General features: G+C 38.3%; 1 protein-coding gene across 1 annotated transcript in view; it reads right to left on the bottom strand.

The window, feature by feature from the left end:
• CPSF3 (cleavage and polyadenylation specific factor 3) overlaps window positions 1–21,916 on the bottom strand; it is a 710,232-nt gene that overhangs the window by 83,378 nt on the left and 604,938 nt on the right. Inside the window, exon 16 of the mRNA XM_044079083.1 lies at window positions 8,749–8,815. Within this exon, the coding sequence (XP_043935018.1) occupies window positions 8,749–8,815 (67 nt within the window). The remainder of the gene's footprint in view (window positions 1–8,748; window positions 8,816–21,916) is intronic.

Raw genomic sequence — 21,916 nt, forward strand, 5'->3', positions numbered from 1 at the left:
ACCTCTTCTGCTTTGGTAGCAAACAGATTGTCCTTGTTCAACAGAGCGTCTAGCAATTTTGATTTGACATGGTCTTGCAAGGTCTGCTCCTTAAGCCAAGCATGCCTTCTCAGTACAGAACCAGTGACTGCTGCCCTGCAAGATGCTTCTAGGGCGTCAAAGCCACATTGCAAAGTATGCTTGCTAACTTGGCTTGCAGAATGCATAAGCTCCTGTAATTCTTTATTTTCTGCACAGTCTGTAAAGGTAGATCATTTTTGTTTAATAAGTTCCATAATATGTTGCTGGTACTTCAGCATGTGAAACTGGCAATTCAATGCCCCAATGGCGAGAGTTGCAGAGGTGCATACTTTTTTACCCAATCTGTCTAAAGCTCGGGAATCCCTGTCAGAAGGGGTGGGATTCTTAGCTGTGGTTGCTTTTATACCTTTAGGCCCCTGGGAAATGACCTCTGGACAGCAGCAGGATTTTTGAAAAGGAATTTGTGAGAGTCAGGGACTCTGTAGTACCTGTCTGGATTCCTTGGAACAAGGGGTAAAGTATCAGGAGTTAGACTGGATTCCATAAAGACATCATCCACAACATCCAGAACAGGTGGGATAGCTATAGGTCTATGTTGTGGCAAATCTAAAAATTCTCAGAGTCTCTTTATGGACTGAGGATAATCCTGGCATTCCCAATGGAAATGCTCTCAAAGTATGTAGGGTTTCACCAAAAGAAAAATCCTCCGGAGGTGAAGCAGAGGGAATGGAGTCCTCTGCATCAGAATCCTCATAAGCAGATAAAGGAATGTCTTCATATTCTGGAAACCTCAGAGTCGTCGGACTCTTGGTCAGTTAAAGCTGCTGGGGACAGGTCTCTTTCTCTTTGCAGGAGAAGGCTGGCTTCCCCTAATCAGCATATTCAGGTCTTCTGCCACTTTTAAGCATTTGATGTTGTGGCAAGGAAGCAGGTGCTTGAGTTTGGGTTGTTGTTTTTTTAGGCGTAGCTCGTACTCTTGGCCTTAGAAACTCGGTAGTTTTAGACAGCATTGAAGATGAGAAAAAGTCGTCGGTTTGTGTAGAGTAATAAACAGTCAAGAAAACAAACCAAGAAATATATAAACGGTCACAGTACGGAAAACCAAGGCACGAACTTGCGTGTATGTAAAAACAAACTCTTATTTATTTATGTTACCTTTCTCACATTGCTGATTAGCGGTATTGGCAGGTGTAATACCAGAAAAAGAAAAATCCTTGGCAAGCCATTTGTTAATTTCAGGCTGCCCAACCGTAATATGCTCTCCATTCGTAGATACACAAGGTGCTGGACCAAAGTTCTCCAAAGCCAAACCACCTAAACTGGAATCCGTTCGTATAAATTCTGTCCTGTTCACAGTTGTAACAATGTTACCATTTGCAGCTCTGTGAAATAAGATTGGATGGTTCTGCCCCTATGATATGAAAAAACACATTTGTCAGCTGATTAACCAGATCAAAGATGTACCCAGATCTACACTATTACAATACAAACAATCACAAGATGACAACCAATCTATTGGATCTCAGCCCATCAGATTTGTTACCACATTTGGCAGCAATACATCTTCTTTCAGAGACATCATTAATAATCACTGGGACATTTTGAAGGCCCATGAACATTTAAATGAAATACTAGCTGACAAATGTGTTTTTTCATATCGTAAGGGCAGAACCATCCAATCTTATTTCACACACTACAAAAGATACAAACCATCTACATCCAATCAAACTACTTTATTTGGTGACCCTCTGATAGGATGTTTTCCCTGCAATCACTGCAGCACATGCAGACACATTTCTAAGACCAAAGAATTTTCCAGTAGTAATACCCCTAAGATATACCAGATCAGAATTTTTGGCAACTGCAGTACTGATTGGGAGGTCTATCTGGCCACTTGTACATGTTCTTCCTTCTATGTGGGTCAAACATCAAGACCACTGAGACACAGGATAAGTGAACATCTCAGTGCCATTAGAAATGGAAAAATTTCCAATGCCCTATACAAACATACCCTAACTCACCAAACAGCGCAATTTAAATTTGTGATTATTGACAAAATTGGTTTGCATAGAAACTCCAAAGCAGGCTGGCATGATAAATTAAATGATATGGAATCCTCATGGATTACCAGGTTAGGGGCTTTGTTTAAACCTGGTCTAAATGAAATGGAGTAATCTTTGTCAGCTTCTTGTTTCATGCATCTTTTGCAATACATGTTTATATTATATTATAAAAATATTATTATAATAATATTATAATTATATTTAAGTCAAGATTGATGGTAATATTTTTGAAGAGCAAGACAAACTCAGAGATCTATGACTTATTCCCAACAAATGTGATAAGTTTTTGGTCTATATACACCTTTAAATTATTTGGTATATAAGGATTGACCAGGATGTGCTGTTGAATCACTATTTTCTCTCTTTGCACTGAAGAAGGCTAAAAGATAGCCGAAACTGGTTTGCAACACAAGGATTATATGGAATAAACTTTGCCATGAATAAAATATGTTTTAGCACTTTTCCCCTTGTGCTGGTTCATTTTTTGGTTCCACTGCCATAAGGGCCTGTAATTCAGACACCCTTCTTGCTGAAGTGATGGCGAAAAGGAAGGCTGCTTTCCAAGAAAGGAATTTCAGCTCTCCACTTGCAGCTGGCTCAAAAGGAGGTAGAATGAGTTTTTTCAATACAAAGTTAAGGTCCCAGGCTGGGGTTGGGGCTGTCCTGGGTGGTCTTAAGTTTTTGGCCCCTCTGAGGAACTGCTTGAGCAGTGGTTGTGGGAAGAGGGGTGGTTCTGTGTTAAAATGGCTGAGGCATGAATTTTGATGGAGGAAAAGGAAAGGCCCTTGTGAAGCATCTCAGTTAAGTATTGAAGAATCTGAGGTAAATTGGGCGCTGCTGTGCCCATCCTGAGTTTGGTTCCAGGAACAGAATCTTTTCCATTTTTCAGCATAAGATTTTCTAGTACTAGGCCTCCTTGCCTCCAGAATGATATCCAACACTTGTTTACTGAGGGATTGTAATGGAGAGATCAGGTAATTAGCCAGGCTGCCAGTCTGAAGCTGAGGGTGCAAAATCTGGCTTTCCTGCTGGGACAGCAGTGTGAAGATCTGAGGCAGGTGCCATGGTGCCAGCAGTGACACACTGCGCAAGAGGGGGTAGTAGTGCTGGCATGGTCAATCTGGTGCAATCAGTATCATCCTTGGTTTGTCCTGTCTGATCTTTAGTAGTACCTTGGAGAGGAGAGGCAGAGGAGGAAAGGCATAAACTGATAGATTTTTCCAGGTGAAGGACAGGGCATCCACTTTCCAAGCTTGTTTGTGGGGAGTCCTTGTGCAGAATTTGTCCAATTGGTAGTTCTGGGGGAGGCAAACAGGTCTATATCTGGACTCTCCCATTTGTTTATCAACATGTTGAATGTCTTTGGTTCCAGTTTCCACTCATGTGGGTCCATGAGATTTCTGCTTAGTTCGTTTGCCAGTGTATCTAGCTTTCCTGGCAGGAATTGAGCCTGTAGGTGTACTTGGTAGATTAAGGCTGTGTTCCACAGAGCCATGGCTAGTCTGCAGAGAGGGTATGAGTGGCTTCCCCCCTGCTTGTTTATGTAGTGGTGTTGTCTGTCTTTACCATTAATTGTCCTGGAAGAATGTGGTCCTTGAAGGCTGTCAGAGCATTCTGTACCGCTAACATTTCTTTTTGATTGATATGCAGATGCATTTGACTTGGGTCCATTTGCCCTGAATGCACATCCCTGCCAAGTGAGCCCCCTATGAGTCTGATGCGTCTGTTGTTAGGGTTTGGGTGGCAGGGGGTAGAGTGAATGGCAGTCCCTTGTTTTGGTGACAGGCCTCTGCCCACCAAAGGAACTGTAGGCAAGGTATGATAGGAATTATTGCTTCTAGATCCTGAGAATGTTGACACCATAGGCTTTTTAAATACCACTGTAGTTTCCTCATATGCAGTCTTGCATATGGAATTAGGAGAATGCAGGAGGCCATGAACCCCAAGGCTTGCAGTATTTGTCTTGCAGATAGCAGGGTCTTTGTGACCATTAGACTGAAGTAAACTGTCAAATGAACTTGTTTCTATGGCGTGAGGAAAGCCATCTGGGAAGTTGTGTTCAAGCTTGCTCCCAGGAATGCAATTTGTTGGCAGGGTATGAGATGTGATTTCTTTTCATTTATGGTGTACCCCAGAGAAGTTAGCACCTTTTGTACAAACGCCAGATGATTCAAAACTATGTCCTGGCTATCGGCCTGAATTAGACAATCGCCTAGGTATGGATATATCTGAATATTTCCTTTGCCTGCAAAATGCAATGACTGGAGCTAGGCACTTTGTGAATACCCTGGGCACAGTAGATAAGCCAAAGGGCAGTGCAGAGAACTGATAGTGCATGTAGCCTGCTTTGAAGCGTAGGTATCTTCTGCAAGATTCCCTGATTGGGATGTGCAGGTAGGCTTCCTTTAAATCCAGTGTTGCCAACCAGGCATCCTTGGCTAGCATAGGAAGCAACTGGTGAAGAGTTACCATCCTGAAATTTGGGATCACCAAAAAAGTGTTTAAGATAGAGAGATCCAGGATAGGACGCCAGGAGTTGTCTTTTATGGGCACCAGGAAAAGTCTTGAGTAGAAACCTTGTCCCCTTTCCTCTTCTGGGACAGTCTGAAGAGCCCTTATACTTAGAGAGAGAACTTGCATTTGATCCTCTGCCCACTGATTTGGGGGTAGAACTGGCCAACCGTTTGGGGTTGGTAAAGTGTGGAAGTGGAATATGTATCCTTGGGAAACTACATTTAAAACCCATTTGTCCTGGTTAATGAGTTCCCAGCTTTTTGCCTGCAGAGCAATCTTTCCCCCTAAAGGAGCAGTCAGTTGGGAAGGGCTTGGAAGTTTTAAAGTTAAGTCATTGAGACAGTTTACGATAGGGTGGATTCTTACTACTCCCTGCTTTGGAAGTAGGAGCCCCCCACTGCTTAGTCCTGTGTGTACCTTGGGACTGAAGCCTGGGTACTCTGCTGGTTCTGGGTTTGGACTGAAGGCCTGGAAGAGGCAGGAAAGGACCAATTCTTAGAGGGCTAATGCCTACTAAATCTCGGAGGCTGTACTTGCCGGAAATCTTTAACAGTTTGCATAGATTTAGCTTTTTCCTCCATCTTTTTAAGTACTTCTTCTGCTTTATTGCCAAACAGGCGGTCCTGATTTAAGGGAGCATCCAGCAATTTAGCTTTAACATGATCTGGCAAAGACTGCTCCTTAAGCCAAGCATGCCTTCTAAGTACAGACCCAGTAACAGCAGCCCTGCAGGATGCCTCTAGTAAATCAAAACCACATTGCAAAGTATGTTTTCCAACTTGTTCAGCAGAATGTATTAAATCCTGTAAATCCTTACTTTCAGCACAGTCAGGAATCACCATAATTTTCTGTTTAAGCAATCCAATAATATGCTGTTGATACTTTAACATATGAAACTGGCATCAGAGGGGATAGGATTTTTTGTCAGTAGTAGCCTTAATGCCCTTGGGTCCCTGTGAAATGGTCTCAGGATCCGCAGTAGGATTTGTAAAGAGGAACTTGTGAGAGTCAGGAACCCTGTAATATCTATCTGGTTTCTGGGAGCAGGAGGTAAGGAGTCAGGGGCCAAGCTAGATTCCGAAAAGGCAATATCAACAATGTCCAGTACAGGGGGGATAGCTAAAGGCCTGCGTTGGGGCAGGAGTAAGAAATCCCTAAACCTCTTTTTAGAATCAGAGTAATCCTGGCTTTCCCAGCTCCCTAAAGAGTATGCAAGGTTTCACCAAAAGAGAAATCCTCTGGAGGGGAAGCAGAGGGAATAGAGTCCTCTTTATCAGAATCCTCATAGGTATATAAGGGTAAATCCTGGTCATCACAGGAAACAGAAAATTCAGAATCCTGATCAGAAGAATCCTAAGTAAATTCAGTCCTAGGTCTCTTAGAGGGGGAAGGTTGGCTTCCCCTGATTAAAGTAATAAGGTCTTCAGCCATTCTTATCATTTGTTTTTTAGGCATAGAGGCCTGACCATGCGGTCTGGGCATCTGTTTTCTAGGCATGGATCGAGTTTTAGGCCTTGAAGAAGAAGATGACGTCGGTTTAATATGCAAGTCCGGAGGCCTGAATACACCCTCAGAAGCCGGTGCCTGCACAGCGGCTCCAGACCCATCCAAGGTAGAGACATCCGCAGGTTCCACAGTTGAAGCATATCGCAGCATACCAGACTCCGAATGGGTCTCAGTAGAGGCCTGTGAATCTGAAGTAGCGGGTATCAGGGGCTGCAAAAGCACCAGAGTACTGGTGAACTGGCGACTAGCTTAGGAGAAGCGTCGTCGGCAGCTTTGGACCTAGGCGGCCTGTCTCTGTCTTTATTTTTGCGTTTTTTCAGAATGTCGGTAGTCGGGTGGCTTACCGAAGCCATATCTGGGTAATTGAACAGAGTATCAACATATTTAGAAGCGTAAATATACAGACAATGAACAGTTCATTGTTTAAATAAGGCACAAAACCGACAGCGAAATACGTCATGGTGAGGGCCTAGGCAAGGAATATAGTAGGAATGAAAATCTTTATGAGGTATTTGCTTTCCACAAGAAATACAATTAACTTTTACTGACATCGGTTTAGAGCAAGAAAAAGTTTCCCCAATGGGGTACTTAGGTTTAGTTGAAGACTTCGGTTCTGAAACTCTAAAACGAAAATTTCAGGAGTCGGCCGACCGGCACTTGCGAACTGCTTCTGGTTTGGGCACCACACAGCAAGAAAGACTGATAAAATGACGTCGGCTGCATGTTTTATACCCCTGACTACCTGACGTCATGGAAGATGAGACAGCAACTGACACAGGACCCAAGACTTTGATAATCAGGCTGACTGAGGGCTACTGCAAGCAGATAACCCAAATGTGATGACTGCAACAGTGAAACACGAAGAACATCCAACACGTCTTATTTATCGGTTGACAGTTTGGTCTCTTAAAACTGGTGTTTGAGGAACCATATGCTTTCTGAAGGAATAGAAGGTCAAAGACAGGCTGATCTTTCATGGCTGTACAGTCCAGACACAAATGTTGTCAGAGGAGTCTAGGAAACAGAGTCCTTCTCCCAACAAAAAGGCAATTACAGTACAGAGTCGATTATCCGAACGTCGATTATCAGAAATGTCAATTATCAGAACCAGCCTTCCAAAGTTTTCCTGGTAGGAAAAATCATAAATTCTGAATATGTAAACATTATATGTATTTGCTTGAGTATGTTTTTTTGAGCTTGTAGCCAGCTTTTGTGTGAAAAATATTCTTTATTGTCCACTGGAATCACTGAATGGTTGAAAACTATATTTTTGCATGCAGAAAAAAATGTTTTAGAAGTTTTTTATCCGGTTCAATTATATGTTTGATTATCCAAACAATCTGATTATCCGAACTACCTTAGGTCCCAATTAGTTCGGATAATCGACTCTCTACTGTAATTTGAAAATTTATAGGGGAATTTGCCTCCAGCAACATCATCAGTTATTTTTTTTTTTCAAGGAAGTCAGTGGACAAAGAAAATCATGGAATACCTATTAACGTGTTCAGCAATCACAACATGTGAAAATGCCAAAAATGCATTTAACTGTTTCAACCTGCAAAACGACCAATGGACAAAAAGCAAGACTGGTTCCTTAAGACTGTTGTTTGAGGAACCATATGGAATAGAAGGTCAAAGGCAGTCGGATCTTTCATGGCTGTAAAGTCCAGACACAGATCATGTCAGAGGAGTCTAAGAAACAGAGTCCTTCTCCCAACAAAAAGGTAATTAATTTGAAAATTTATAGGAGAATTTGCCTCCTACAACAGCATCAGTTTTTTTTTTTTTCAGGGAAGTCACTGGGCAAAGAAAATCATGGAATAGCTATTAATGTGTTCAGCAATCACAATATGCGTAAATGCCAAAACTGCATTTAAGTGTGCTTCAGCCTGCAAAATGACCAATGGACAAAAAGGAAGAAGGTAATCTTTCATCTTTGATTTGGCTTTGCTTAGGATCCTCTGCAGTCAGACTTCATGTTAAGACCTCAGCATCAAGAGGTAAAGCCCCACTCCTAGAGGTGTCTGAATGTCTTCAAGATCAACCATAAAGACTGACATCTTCAACTACAAATGAAACATCTAAACTTTCAGATGAAAGAACTGCAGCAATAATCCTTATAAACACACATGGTTGTACTATTCCTCCTAATTAAAATTCTAGACAAAAAGGCATTCATGTCATGACCTGACTCAAGTATCTTCATGTGCTGCAGTTACATTTAAATAATACTGCTAGTCATTATGGAAATTCTAGCTATTCATATGTAATAACATTTTAAAGGCTGAGTTCAAATATGACATATATAATACTTGTTCCATTTACTTTTCTCATGAGACTTCAATGACTACTACTGACTTTCTTAACAAAATACACCATGACTACAACAACCTTTCCAAAACTGCTTTCTGAACAGAGCACTTTAGCTCATGCCCTGGTACCCACCAATCACTATAAGTAAAAGATTCAGTGCTGGCATTTTACTGTTACTGCTGTCATAATACATAAATGCAGTTTTACTACAGTGTACCAGCTTGTCTGGGGAAAGTGAAAATACAATTCTGCAGGCCTACACCTGACATGGTGAACCAATTTATTGCTCACATTACAATTCCAACAAAGCAGTAGAAATAAAGATACTTACTGCAGCATTATCTCCAACTTCTTCCTGTACATGTCTTCATCTATTTTTGATGAAGGCTTGCGCAATGCTGAAAAAGAAATAAGCTGGTGAGATGGGATTAATTCAGCTGGTGCTATGACCTTCAGAACTGCAGTGTTAACCATGAAGAACAGGCCTGCCTGAGTGCAAATGCAACTGAAGTTATCAGTCATATTTTTCCTTCCTTTAACTTCTTCACTGTTTTTTCACATACCTATAGTCATATTCTTATGAAAAGTGAGCAGAAAATACATCCTTACCATGCAGGCATACATAAATTTGAAAGTAAACCTCTTACGAGACAGATCAAATCTCTGATGTTAGCTCTTTCATTGACATGATGCATTAAATTTAGAAGGACCTAGCATTGCAAAGCTTTTAACTGTGTGTGTGCGGGGCTGGGGTGGGGGGTGTAAAAAAGATGTATACTCACTACATTAGCAGATTTGTGAAGGAGTACTCTGCAGGGTTTAATTGTTGGGGTTTCCTCTTCTGCAGTCCCCAACTCAGATACTCCTCTCCCATTACTGTCCTTACGGCTATACTTTCTTACAGCACTGCAAGCATGCCACTACGCTAGTAATTCCTTTTCAGGGGAAACCTAAGGCGGTATTAATACCACTAGGAGAACTTTTGCCAGGCATCAGGGAACTTACCCTACTCTGTGTTGTTGCAAGTGTAAACCATTTTGCATGAGCACCTACTGTTTCCATTCCAGGCAAGAGGTGCCTGGAGAAACAGGGAGCAGAAAGAGAGGAGTGGATAATGGAGTGGTGAGAAATGGTGGAGAAAGCCAATATTATAACCAGACAATGAGTGCAGGATTCTGAGCAGATGTTTCAAAGAAATCTATTTGATGAAGATGAGTCGGCAAATGATGGTTGGGGGATGATTTACTTAAAGAAATGGTGATGCAGAGTCAGCCAGAAAATGGAGACTTTCCTGGGGTGAGGGGGCATCACAGAAAAAATACAAAAGGAGGATGCAGAGACGATCCTGAAGAACAGTGGTGAAATCAAAAAAGAAAATATATGCAAAGAAAGTAAACGAAGGAAAAAGAGTAGTAGCAGAAAAGGAAAAGGCCAGACAAAACGAAAAACAGAAGTGCATGATAAGGATCCAAAGTAAAGAAAACAAAGAAACGGACACATATGAGGTGTGGGACAATTTAATACATTGTTTGGGTGTAAATGCGCATGAGGTAAGAGCATTTATTCTTATTAACAAAGAGACATTTTGTGAATTAGATATGAAACTGTTTTATCAATGAAAACTGTCTTGGAGAATATGAAAAAAGAATGTAACTAATGGACTCTGTGATAAAAGCATTTAACAGGGAAACTTTTCTTGGAGAATATGAAAAAAAGAAAGAATGCAATTCATGAACTCTTTATGTGATAGAAGTATTTAACAAGGAAACAAAAAAGAAAATTAAAGTACAATTTTGAACAGAGGTGGATAGATACTTTGAAAGTATATTAGAAAACTTTAAAGTACTGGACAGTGCAAATGTGTATGATACAATTGGTTTATGGACTGGTGGATGGCATTGTAATATTATGTTAAAATCAGAAAGAGAAAAAAATGATACCTATACCAAGTATGACAAATGTAGAGGGGAACACAGATGTTGTAACTACCGGGGACAGCCAAAGACATTTTTTTGTGGAAAAGAACATCTGATAAGTAACTGTGATGAAACAAAATGCTATACTTGTGAGGAAATGGGACATGATGCAAAAAATTTGAATTGAAATGTTACAAGTGTAACCAAATTAGGCATTTATGGATGGATTGTAAAAATGAAAATAAGAGTAAGGAAAAGAAAAAGAAAGAGAAGACATTTTAGAAGTACTAAAACAGAAGAAAAATTATATGAAAAAATAATAAAAAATACAGGAGAAGGCTCAAATAAGTGAGAATCAAGACATACATTGGGAGATAGTAAAGGATAAAAAAGAATTCTATTAGTAAAGGGTAAAGACAGAAAAAGTACAAAAGAAAAAAAGGTAATGAATGAAAAATAATGTATACAGCTAATGTTTGGGGGATTGTATAATGGTTAAGTTTGACTAACAGACTTCAGGTTCAATGTTAGATTCTCACCTTTGGGAGAGAAACTGGCTAGGCTCAGAATGGCCTATTAATGCAGCTAGCTTAGTAATTAGATTTGCACTTATGAAACAATGAATCTAAGGAAAAGAGAAAATGAAAATTTTTAGAGTGTTTTCTGTAAATGTGAATAGTATTAAAATATACTAAAAAAGAACAGGGATTTTGGAGTGGTGCAATATATGTAATATAGATATAATAATATGTATTATAGATATAATTAGAAGACATAGGATATTTAACAAATGAAGAAAGCTTACAAATAGAGAAACTATGGGGAGGAAAGTTAAATCTGAATTTGGGAAATGAGAAATGTTTTGGATTAGCTGTACTCTGCAGAAATGCAGTAAAGATATCAGATGTAACTTCAGCAAAAAGAGGAAGATTAACCACTGTAGATTTAAAATGGAAAGAACAAGTATACAGACTTATAACATTATATGCAGACATAACATTATATGCTTATACTAACTGTAAAGAAAGGGTAAGCTTATTCCATCAGATTTTAGACTATGTAGTGATAAATATGAATACTATAATAACAGCAGACTTTAATTGTGATTTAAGAGGCAAGCATAAAAAGAAAGTAAATGATATAAAAATGTTGGGTCTACATTACATCGAACCCTTAAAACAGTGAACGATGTTTATTCGACCCTATTTCAGCGAAAGCTGAAAATGTCGACACCTCAGAACAGTGATTTCTTTCCTGGGGAAAGAAATCGCTGTTCCAACCAAATAAAAAAAAAGAAAAACAGTAAACAGTTCCAAACGCATACACACTTACCTTAACCCTAATTCTAACCCCCCCCAAAAAAAGTAAACCGCTGAAAACACATATGCACTTAACTCAACCATACATCTAACACACAAAAAAAAGTAAACAGTTTAAAACATATATGCACTTACCCTAACCCGCCCCCTAACCCTAAGGTCAGTAACTGTTGCACATTTACATTCGGGAGCTATACCGGATAAGGGAATCTCTGAGACCACACTACAGTGCAGAACACAAGTAACGAAGCGGCCAAGCAACTTCTTTCCCAGGGAAAGAATTTGCTTAACAGCCGCTTAGCTGTTTTGCCTGTTCGCTGTTTAGGGTTTGATGAAAACGCATTCGACAAAATGCATTTTTGTCGATATAATAGGAACCCAAAAATGTTAGAAGTTAAAGATGTGGCAAGTTAAAACTTTGGGACAAAAATTCATGGACTTACAAAAGGCATATTATAGAAGTGAAATAGATTATTTTTTTAGTATCAGTAGGTTTAGTTATAGAAGAAGAGGATGTAGTTGAAACAGGATTTTCTGATCAGCTTGCAATATAGCTAGAGATAAAGAAAAACAAGGCAAAGGAATAAAAAAGGATAAACGAGAAAGCATGGGATGAAGAATGAAAGTGGTTAGTAATACAGTTATGGGAAGATCATATTACTATGAGAACATTTTATAAAAAATAGTCTGAATGGTAGAGGATACTTAAGGAAAATATAAAAAATGTTTTTTACAGTTACAATATGATGTGAGAAAAGTAGAGAAAGAAAATATAAAAGAACATACAGTGAAAACTTTCGAGAGAGGTATCCATCAGCAGGTAATGCAATATCTATTGCAAAACAATTTTTTTAACCAAAACCCAACATGGCTTCCGACCTAGCCACAGCACAGCTACAGCCCTATTATCTTTTACAGACACCGTGAGCAAGGCCAGAGATGCAGGATGCTATACAGCCTCAATATTCCTTGTTCTCTCCAAGGCCTTTGACACAGTGTCTCACCCATTACTTTTGAACACACACACACTAACTTAGGCTTCGCACATAACACAGTAAAATGGTTTCAGAGCTACCTCAAGAATCGCAAACAAGCAGTGAAATGGTCCAACAAACTCTCACCCTTTTCTCCACAACCCTACTGGAGTCCCCCAAGGCTCCATCGTAGGACCCCTACTCTTCAACATTTTCACAACCAACCTTCACACTGCCTCTCACCATGGGACCCTCATTCAGTATGCTGATGATTCCATCATAATCTGCACTGCTCAATCACTACCAGAACTACTCTCAAAAACTCAACGGTCCTTTACAGCAGTTGAATTCTGGCTAAGAAATGCCCAACTCTTTCTTAATCCAAAGAAGACAAAACTAGTATTCTCATCCTAAAAGCACCTTCCTTGTCACTGATCATTTCAACATCCTTGCATCTGACAACACTGCCATAGAAATAGTGCAGGAAACCAAACTTCTAGGTGTTATCATTGACAATAAACTTAAACTCCCATATATGGCAAAATATAAAAAAAAACATCAAAAACTGGGACTCATAGAAACAAACACATTTTACAGCAGCAACCAAAACTACCCTTGCAAAAACAGTTTTACTTACCTCTCTTCTGTACGGTGCTCCTATCTTAACTAACTTAAAAAATTCTACCCTAAGCAAGTTGGAACAGTGCTACAACAAAGTTGCAAAGTCTGCCACAAACTCTAAATATCACACACACCACTGTAAACCACTCTTTGAATTAAACTGGCTTGAACTACCCAACCAAAACTGTATAAAACGGTTTAGATGTGTAGTAATATACATCTTGTAGCAGTTTGTTCTTTCAACTTATTTTTTGTATAGTATTTCTAATGTAACCTTTATTGTATTGGATTATACTGTATTTGTATTGTACTGTATGTGGAGCTTTTCTCCCTGGGCCTCTGCTGAAAACGGGTTCTGTAGCCCCAGTCAGACCACCCCGGTAACCAAATGTCAAATAAATAAATCATGAATGATGCACTGGAAGACTTGGAACATAATGATTAAAGTATTTTGACAAAGAAAATGTATTATAAGAAAGGAATCAAGAGAAAAATAATGGTGCTGTTACATAAGCAGAGATATTTTACATGGAAAAAGAGAAGTATTGAGATATTTAAACAGTTTAGTAAAGCTTGTAGTGTAATGAGAGCAATGAAAAATGTAAAAGGAGAAATATAAAGAACTCAGGAAAAGATTATGAATAATGTAGTACAACATGTACAAGAAATGTTTCAAGTAAAAAAACACGGAAAGTAGAAAGTTAAGAGAATAAGGAGTTAGAAAAGCTTTCTTTATATGAGCTAGATAAAGTATTAGGACAAGTAAATATGGATTTGGCTGCAAAACCACATGAAATATGGTATGACATGTATAAAAATGTAAGGGATTGGCAAAAAACATTTTTAAAGATTTTGAATGAATAGTTATACAAAAGTTTTACATATAATGAATTACATAGTGGAATACTTAAATTCATATGGAAGGAGGAAGAGTTAAAACAATTAAAAAACTGGAGACTGATAGTAATGAATAATAATGATTATACCGTCTCTATGAAAATAATTCAAAATAGATTTCAAACTAAAATGGAAAATATTATAGAAGATAGTATATTAAGGGGAAGAGTTGTCAAAAATGATTAATGATATAGAAAATATGGATGATATAAATAGAAAAGAAGAAGCAAAAACCTTAAGGCTTTTGATATAACTGGACAAGAAATCATATGGGTAATACTGAAAGAATGTTATAAAGTGATATAGCAGTAATAAAATAAAAATATCTGTAGGCTGGTTCAGCCAACAGCTGCATATGAAGAGTGGTGTAAGACAGGGATGTTCAACGAGTTGCATGTGAAATAAATTACAAAATGAAGGAGGAGTGGTATATAACACCTGAATGGTTAAGAATTCCAGTCCTGTTAATATAGCAGATATAATAATTAAAAAAAAAAAAACAAAATTAGGATAAGAGTAGTAATAATTTAAAAAATGCATGTCTAGAGGTTTTAGGGATGGCTTTAAATAAAGATAAAAGTAAAGGTTTGGGTGATGTAGTAAAGACAGAGGGTAAATATTTTACAACAAATGACATTTCTGTGTGAAGTAAAAAAGATGCAAGTAGAATTCAATGGAAAAAAACAAGAGAATAGCAATTTACATGCTGTCCAGAAAAAAAATTATCTTTCAGAAAAAAGGCTTATTTCATAAATTTGGTACTCATGGGAAAATAGCATACTTAGCAAGTGTATTCATGTTGCCAAAAGTATTCAAAAATGAATTACTGCAGATTGTTTCTTCTTTTATAGGGAGCTCTAGATTAAACCCATTAAAAAGAGGAGTTTTGTATGTAACTAAAGAGGAAGGAGGTCTAGGGTTAATTAATCCAGTGGAATATGCTGTTTCATTAAATATGTACAAAGTGTTAAAGTGGATAAATGAAAAAGATGTGAAATTAGTAATAAAACTATGATAAATTTTGGGATAGGGTTAAAAAAGAGTAAAAGAGTGTATAAATAAAGAAATAAAATGTTATCAAGAAGAAATTTTTTTGGAAAATAAAAATTGATGATAAAGAAAAACAAAGAAAATATAGATATGAGAATGTAACAATAAAACATCAGTATGTAAAACCATGGGGAAAATCTAACAAATAAAAAAAATAAAGCTATAAAAATAAGAAGCAAATGGTGTAATCAGAAAGTAGAATATCAAGATTTTTTGTGGCGACTGGTAATATACAAACTACCAGTAAAAGGAAATATGCCAAATAAAAAGAAAAGTGACAGAATATGTTTACAGTGTTAAGAATAAACTGCTGAGCATGTTTCTGAAATGTAAAAAAATAAAAAAGTTATGGGTAAAGCTATGTAAAGAAGATTTTTTTTGAAGATATAAAAGAAGTGGGTAAAATAAACATGGATATGATTGAATATGGATATTATAAGAATGTAAGTAAAGAATGTGTTAAAAGAATAGATAAAAATGATTTTATGTCATATGGGTTATATGGAATGAACGAATAAATGAAATTATGTTCAACTGTAAATGGATTTTAGCAACAGCGTTAAGTAAGACGAGATGGTTATGGAAAAAGGAGTTGGGGTCTAATAAGGATGAAAATTTAGTATGATTGCAAGGAACTTATGAATCTGTGTAAATATATTTATATATCTCGATATTTGTAAATATGTTGTAAACAAGAGTTCTTTTGTATATAACTAAAGGACCCCTACTCTTTTCAACAGGTTCCATGGAATCTTTTACATCCACCTGAGCTACTACCAACTCAAGCAGAAGGAGGCTCAGTTTAATGTCTCATCCGAAGCATGGCACACTCAGGAGTGCAACACCCCCTTATGCTGCAATGCAGTCTCAGTAATCAATCTAGCTGGTGGAGTTATAGAGCCTACAGCCTTCTGGACCAAAAGCAAGTGTGTTACCTGTTGCGTCACTGACATTAATGCCTAAAATAACCTTGTCTTGTGACATTAAAGGCATGTTTGCCATGGTAATTTGAGAGTTTCAAAACAGATCATTTACATTGATAGACATGCATTTGATTCTTTGTTTTGTGACAAAATTTGCTAAAATTTATTTGGATAGTTTATTAGAAAGCAAGAAAGAAAATTTCAACTGCATTTTGGATAAATCAGGTACTAAAGCCGCCAAAGATCCAAAAGACTGTGCGTCTACGAAAGTTTTAAACACTGATTAAATACATTAAGAGACTTGAATGATTTAAGGTTTAGGAGTATGTTTGTTTTTCAGGTCCCTATCAGACGATCAAAACGCCATTTCTGTGAATACTAAATGATCGACACGTATTGCGCAAACTATGTAAACACCAAACATCCAAAACAGCGAAATCCGAAATGTCGAAGTGTTTTGGTTGGCCCGTCTGTGGTATAGCTCCGTAAGGTAAGTGTGCGATAGGTATGGACCTTAGGGTTGGGTGCGGGTTAAGGTAAGTGTATAGATAGGTAATGTATGTAAGTAGGGTTTTGTTAAATGTATTTATGTGTATTATTTATTTTGTTACAATATAGCTCTGTAGGGGAAGGGTGCGGTAGGGAGGGGTTAAGGATAGTGCATAGATAGTTGTGTATGTGGGGTTTAGTGTAGTGTTAGAAGTAGGGTTTTGTTAAATGTATTTATGTGTATTATTTATTTTGTTAGTATATATCTCCGTAGGGGAAGTGTGTGGTAGTTACAGACCTTAGGGTTAGGGAGGGGTTAAGGATAGTGCATAGATAGTTGTGTATGTGGGGTTTAGTGTAGTGTTAGAAGTTGGGTTTTGGTGCTTTACTTTAGGGTTAGGAGTAGGGTTTGGTTAGTGTTTGTACGTGGTTTATTTATTTTGCTTGAGTAGGTAGTATGTAGCGGGTGCTGGGGTTGGCAGACTATGACCGTTCGATGTTTTAAATTTCACGGTTTAGTGCATTTGGTGTATTCGCGGTTCGATTAATACATGTCGATCTTTTGGTATTTGCTGTAATGGATTTTCGCAGAACTGACATAGACCCTTGTTTTTCACTCACTATACATTTGTCTTTGGCACTCAAGCTTGTATTATTAGAATGTATGTGACAAAAAGCTTGTGTTCCAAAAATACACCTTTTTAAAACAGTTTTTGCCCTATATCAAATCATAGTGCTCTTATGTTTAAATTAACAGTGAAATTTAGAAAAATAGCCACTGCATTGTGCTTGGTTAAATTAAAATTAAGAACTGGTTCACTACAAAGCTAAACAATTTTCATTCTAGTATCCATGTCCATTTTAGTGACATTAGTCAACACAACCAAATTACCTAGAGCCAAATTTTACACCATTGAGTGGCTAGGTCTGACAAGGATAACAGATGGCAGTAGTTTTGGCACATGTGCAGGACAGCAGAAGATAATCTGGTGAAGAACATTCAGGACATCAAAGAGATGGATGTATTCAGTGACAGAAGACCTGTGATAGTTAGGTATAACTGTTGAAGAAAGTAGGACAGTGGCATTGACTCAAGAGAGAAAGACAGCTGACACAGTCTGATCCTTGTTCACCTAATCCAGAGGATACCGTGCACCACAACTGATGCCCAAAACTGTTGGTTTATACAACTCTTCCTTTGAAAGGCACCATCTAGAGTATTTGCTGCTGCCCCCAACTCCTTCCTTGAGTGAGTGTAAGGTGAAAACATCTAGCATGTTTTGGGTAGGTGAGTAGTTCCACGAGACATAAGGAGAACATGCAAACTCCACACAGGCATTGACCTGAGGATCAGGATCGAACATTGTGCCTTCTGCATGACAGGCAAAGACCTTGATCATTATGACAACTATACAAGCTAAGCAGAAGTACTGATGGCTAACAAACAGGATAAGAGAGCAGATGCAATAGCAAAGAACAAGGCATCAGAGGCAGCCTACCAACTTCTGGAAAGGGACTTGGCAGAGGGCACAAAGAAACTGTCAAGTTGCAAGGCAAAGACAGAATTTCCAGCAACTTCTGAATGATGAAAAACCCACAGAAGCTGTGCTGCCCCAGACATAGCCTACAATGAAATAAGAACAAGGAGCCCACCGTAGAAAAAAATAAGAACAGCACCAAGGAAAAGTAAGTCAGAAAGAGCAGCAGGCTCAGAGGAGGTCTTGGCAGATATGATCAAGATACTGGGTGAGCTAGGAAAGAAGTGGCTCCAGAGGGTACTCATAGCATGGAGACAAAGGCATATCCCAGATGACTGGAGTATAGTTGTAATGGCAGCAAATGAGGGAAATCAGAAGGAGATGAGAACTGGGATAAAAGGGAGAACAGTGGAACAGGTTAACACCTTCAAGCATCTGGGAAGGGTGATTGAGAAGGGAGACCTGAATAAGGAGATCAAAGCTAGAATCAGAGGGGCTGGACTTAAGTGTGTCAGAGTGTCAGGGGTAGTGTTCGACAAAAATGTGAAAGAAGCTGGAAAGTAAGGTGTGCAAAACAGTGACAGAACCAGTACTTTTGTACGGTACTGAAACCTGGCCAGTGAAGGCAGAAATGTTGAGGAGGCTAGAGGTGATGGAGTTGAAGTGCTTAAGAAGGGTGGTACACACAAAGATATGAGGACATCAAAGCAAAAGCTCAAGTATCTCCAATTACAGAAAATGTCAAGGAGAACACATTACAGCAGTTCTGGCACATGTGCTGTACAGCAGAAGATAGTCTGGTGAAGGAGATTTGGGACATCAAAGAGATGGATGGACTGTGTGACAAAAGACCTATGATAGGCAGTAATTTTTAAGAAGGTAGTACAGTGACATTGAATCAAGACAGATGGTGACAGCTGACATGCCACTCTAACACCATGTAGAAAATGGATAAAAAGGGGGATGATGATGATTCCATTCTAGTAATGATAGTTATATATGAAGGTCCTTTTAGAATCCGTTATGATGAAATTAATAAAATGGGTATCAAATAAAAAAAATCTTAAAGATTTGAAAAATTTTTATCTTAAGATATTTGCTCCCTTACAAGAGATAAAAATCCAGGAAGTAGCTGATATAAAAAATAAGTAAATAATGGATAAAAACTCTGGGATATTTAGGAATACTCCACAACTGTACAAATTACAACCTGAAAGGGTTATTCTTTTACTATACAAAGTTTATAACAATGTAAATTTCAACAGGGACATTAGTTCTGCATCAAAATATACCAATTTTAGAATGAGACAGGCTTCTATTTCTTTCAGACCCTTCTGCTTATTAAATATTGATTACAGCATGTCAGTTTTTACACTTAAACTGTTTTATCTGCTCAAACAGATGAAAGATAGAAGTACTTTACTAAAAACAGGCAGTCATGACAAGGGGGGGGGGTTAATGGCCAGCGTCGTTTGAATTCTTCACTAGCAACATCAGAGGACATGTATTCATCCACGGAGAATGCAAATGAGAGAAGAAATGATTTTCCTCCTCTTACAAGAGCACAACAGGAAGAACAATTTCGTTGGACACTTGGCGGTCCCAATTATCAACGAGAGACAGCCCAGGGGAGAAAACGCCAATAGGAATTTTCAAATGTCTAGCAGATGGAATATCAACCACAGCAGCACCACAAAAGAGGTAAATGGTGAACTGTTGCCTCTAGATGGTAGTGACTCGTATTGTAAATCTATCTGGACACAATTTTAATGATTATGAACTGGCAGTTCTTAACTGCGGTTTAAAATTTGTACCTACGGTATTATCACGATTATGTGAGTTAAAGTGTGATGTGTATAGATTAGTGAGGAAGCTGCATTTAAAAAAAATAATTTAAGGGCAATGCATTTAAGAATGACTGTAATTTAATGCTGTTGCTTATGCCTCTACTGATGAAAGTTTTTATTCAGGTCAGTCAGATGAGACTTTTAATGCATACTCTTTATTAGATACAAGTCATGTTGAATATAAAAGGGGTACAACATTTTTTTACTAAGTTAAAGTTTGCTGTGGAGAGGGAATTGGTAGATTTTAATAAACAAAAGAAGCATATATCTTATAATTTGACTTAAAAATGAATGGAGTCGTCGTCACTGAGTGAAAGGACAGATTTAATATTTAAACCTGCAGACAAGGGAAATAAGTTACCAGTGATGCATCATTCCTACTATTTTAACATGTGCAATGAGCATCTGAATGATAGGAATGTGTATGAGAGAATGGAATTTTATGTATAATTAACAGCATTAGAGAGATACAATGAGTGATTAAATAAAGTTGTAAGACTTGGTTATTTTATGTGTGATGATGTAAAAAAGAAATTTAATTTGGATGGCTGTAAAAAGTACAGTTTTGTACCTACCATAAATGTAGATGTTCGAAGATCCACATTGCTGCAGTCCTTACTTATGGGTAGTCCGCTGTCCTCGGTCGGCCCGAATACCAAAGTATTAGGCTGACGTCGGTCATGGGCGCCTAGATCTGACATCAGAGCGTCAGGGTATAAAGGCGCATGACCGACGTCATATCCTCAGTCTTTTCTTGCCCCAGATGTCAGAAGGCCAAACCAGAAAGGCCACAGCCAAAAACAGAATACCTCCCAAAAACATGCCCAACAACAACCACCACCTAAAGCATATCACCAAGTCTAACTACAGTGGGGAAGGAGGGAGGGTAAATTGGACTGCAGCAATGTGGATCTTCGAACATCTACATTTATGGTAGGTACAAAACTGTACTATGTTCTTCATCTCACATTGCTGCAGTCCTTACTTATGGGTAGAATCCCAAAGCAACGGGAAAGGGAGGATGGTAAAAATCATAAAGCATTAGGGGCCGCTAAAATGCCCTGTAAGATTGCAGTGGCAAATCCAGCCCTAGACTTAGAATAAAGAGGAAGGTGGTAATGTTTAGAAAAAGTATGCACTGAACTCCAAGTAGCTGCCTCCAAAATGTCTTTTGTAGCTACCCCCCTTAGAAAGGCCGTAGAAGTAGCAGTAGCCCTAGTGGAATGAGGCCCGATTCCAGCAGGAATCTCCTTACCATGATGGGAATAACAGAAAGAAATGCAAAACCCAATCCATTTAGAAATAGTTTGTTTTGAAACAGGTTTACCCTGTGAACCCAAAGCAAAAGAAACAAACAATTGCTGAGACTGTCTGAACTCCTTGGTTCTGCTCAAATAATAACGCAACTGCCTGTGAATATCCAAAGTATGCAAATTTTTCTCCCCTTTATTTTGGGGGTTTGCATAAAAAGTAGGCAAATGAATAGTTTGATTTAAGGCCACACTAGAAACCACCTTAGGCATAAAGGAAGGATTAGTATGCAAAGATACCCTATCCTTATGAAAAATCAGGAAAGGCTCCACTGCCATGAGGGCCTGTAATTCAGAAACCCTTCTTGCAGAGGTAATGGCCAACAAAAAGCAGTTTTCCATGACAAATACTTTAACTCGGCAGTAGCTGCAGGCTCAAAAGGTTGTAGAGTAAGTTTTTCCAACACAAAATTGAGATCCCAAGCAGGAGTAGGAGCTCTACGTGGGGTCTTATATTCTTTGCCCTCTAAGAAATTGCTTAAACCAAGGATGAGAGAATAAAGGAGGGTCACAATCATAGTGAGCAGAAATGGCTGCAGCATGGACCTTTATTGAGGAGAAAGACAAACCCTTGTCCAATAACTCAGTAAGATATTGAAGAGCAACACTTAAATCAGGTTTGGAGACATCAAAGTCCTTTCCTTTGCTCCAAATAAAAATCTCCTCCATTTATCA

The sequence above is a fragment of the Protopterus annectens genome, chromosome 1.part1, assembly GCF_019279795.1.
Source record: "Protopterus annectens isolate FY-2018-M chromosome 1.part1, PAN1.0, whole genome shotgun sequence".
In the NCBI taxonomy this organism is placed as follows: Eukaryota; Metazoa; Chordata; order Ceratodontiformes; family Protopteridae; genus Protopterus; species Protopterus annectens.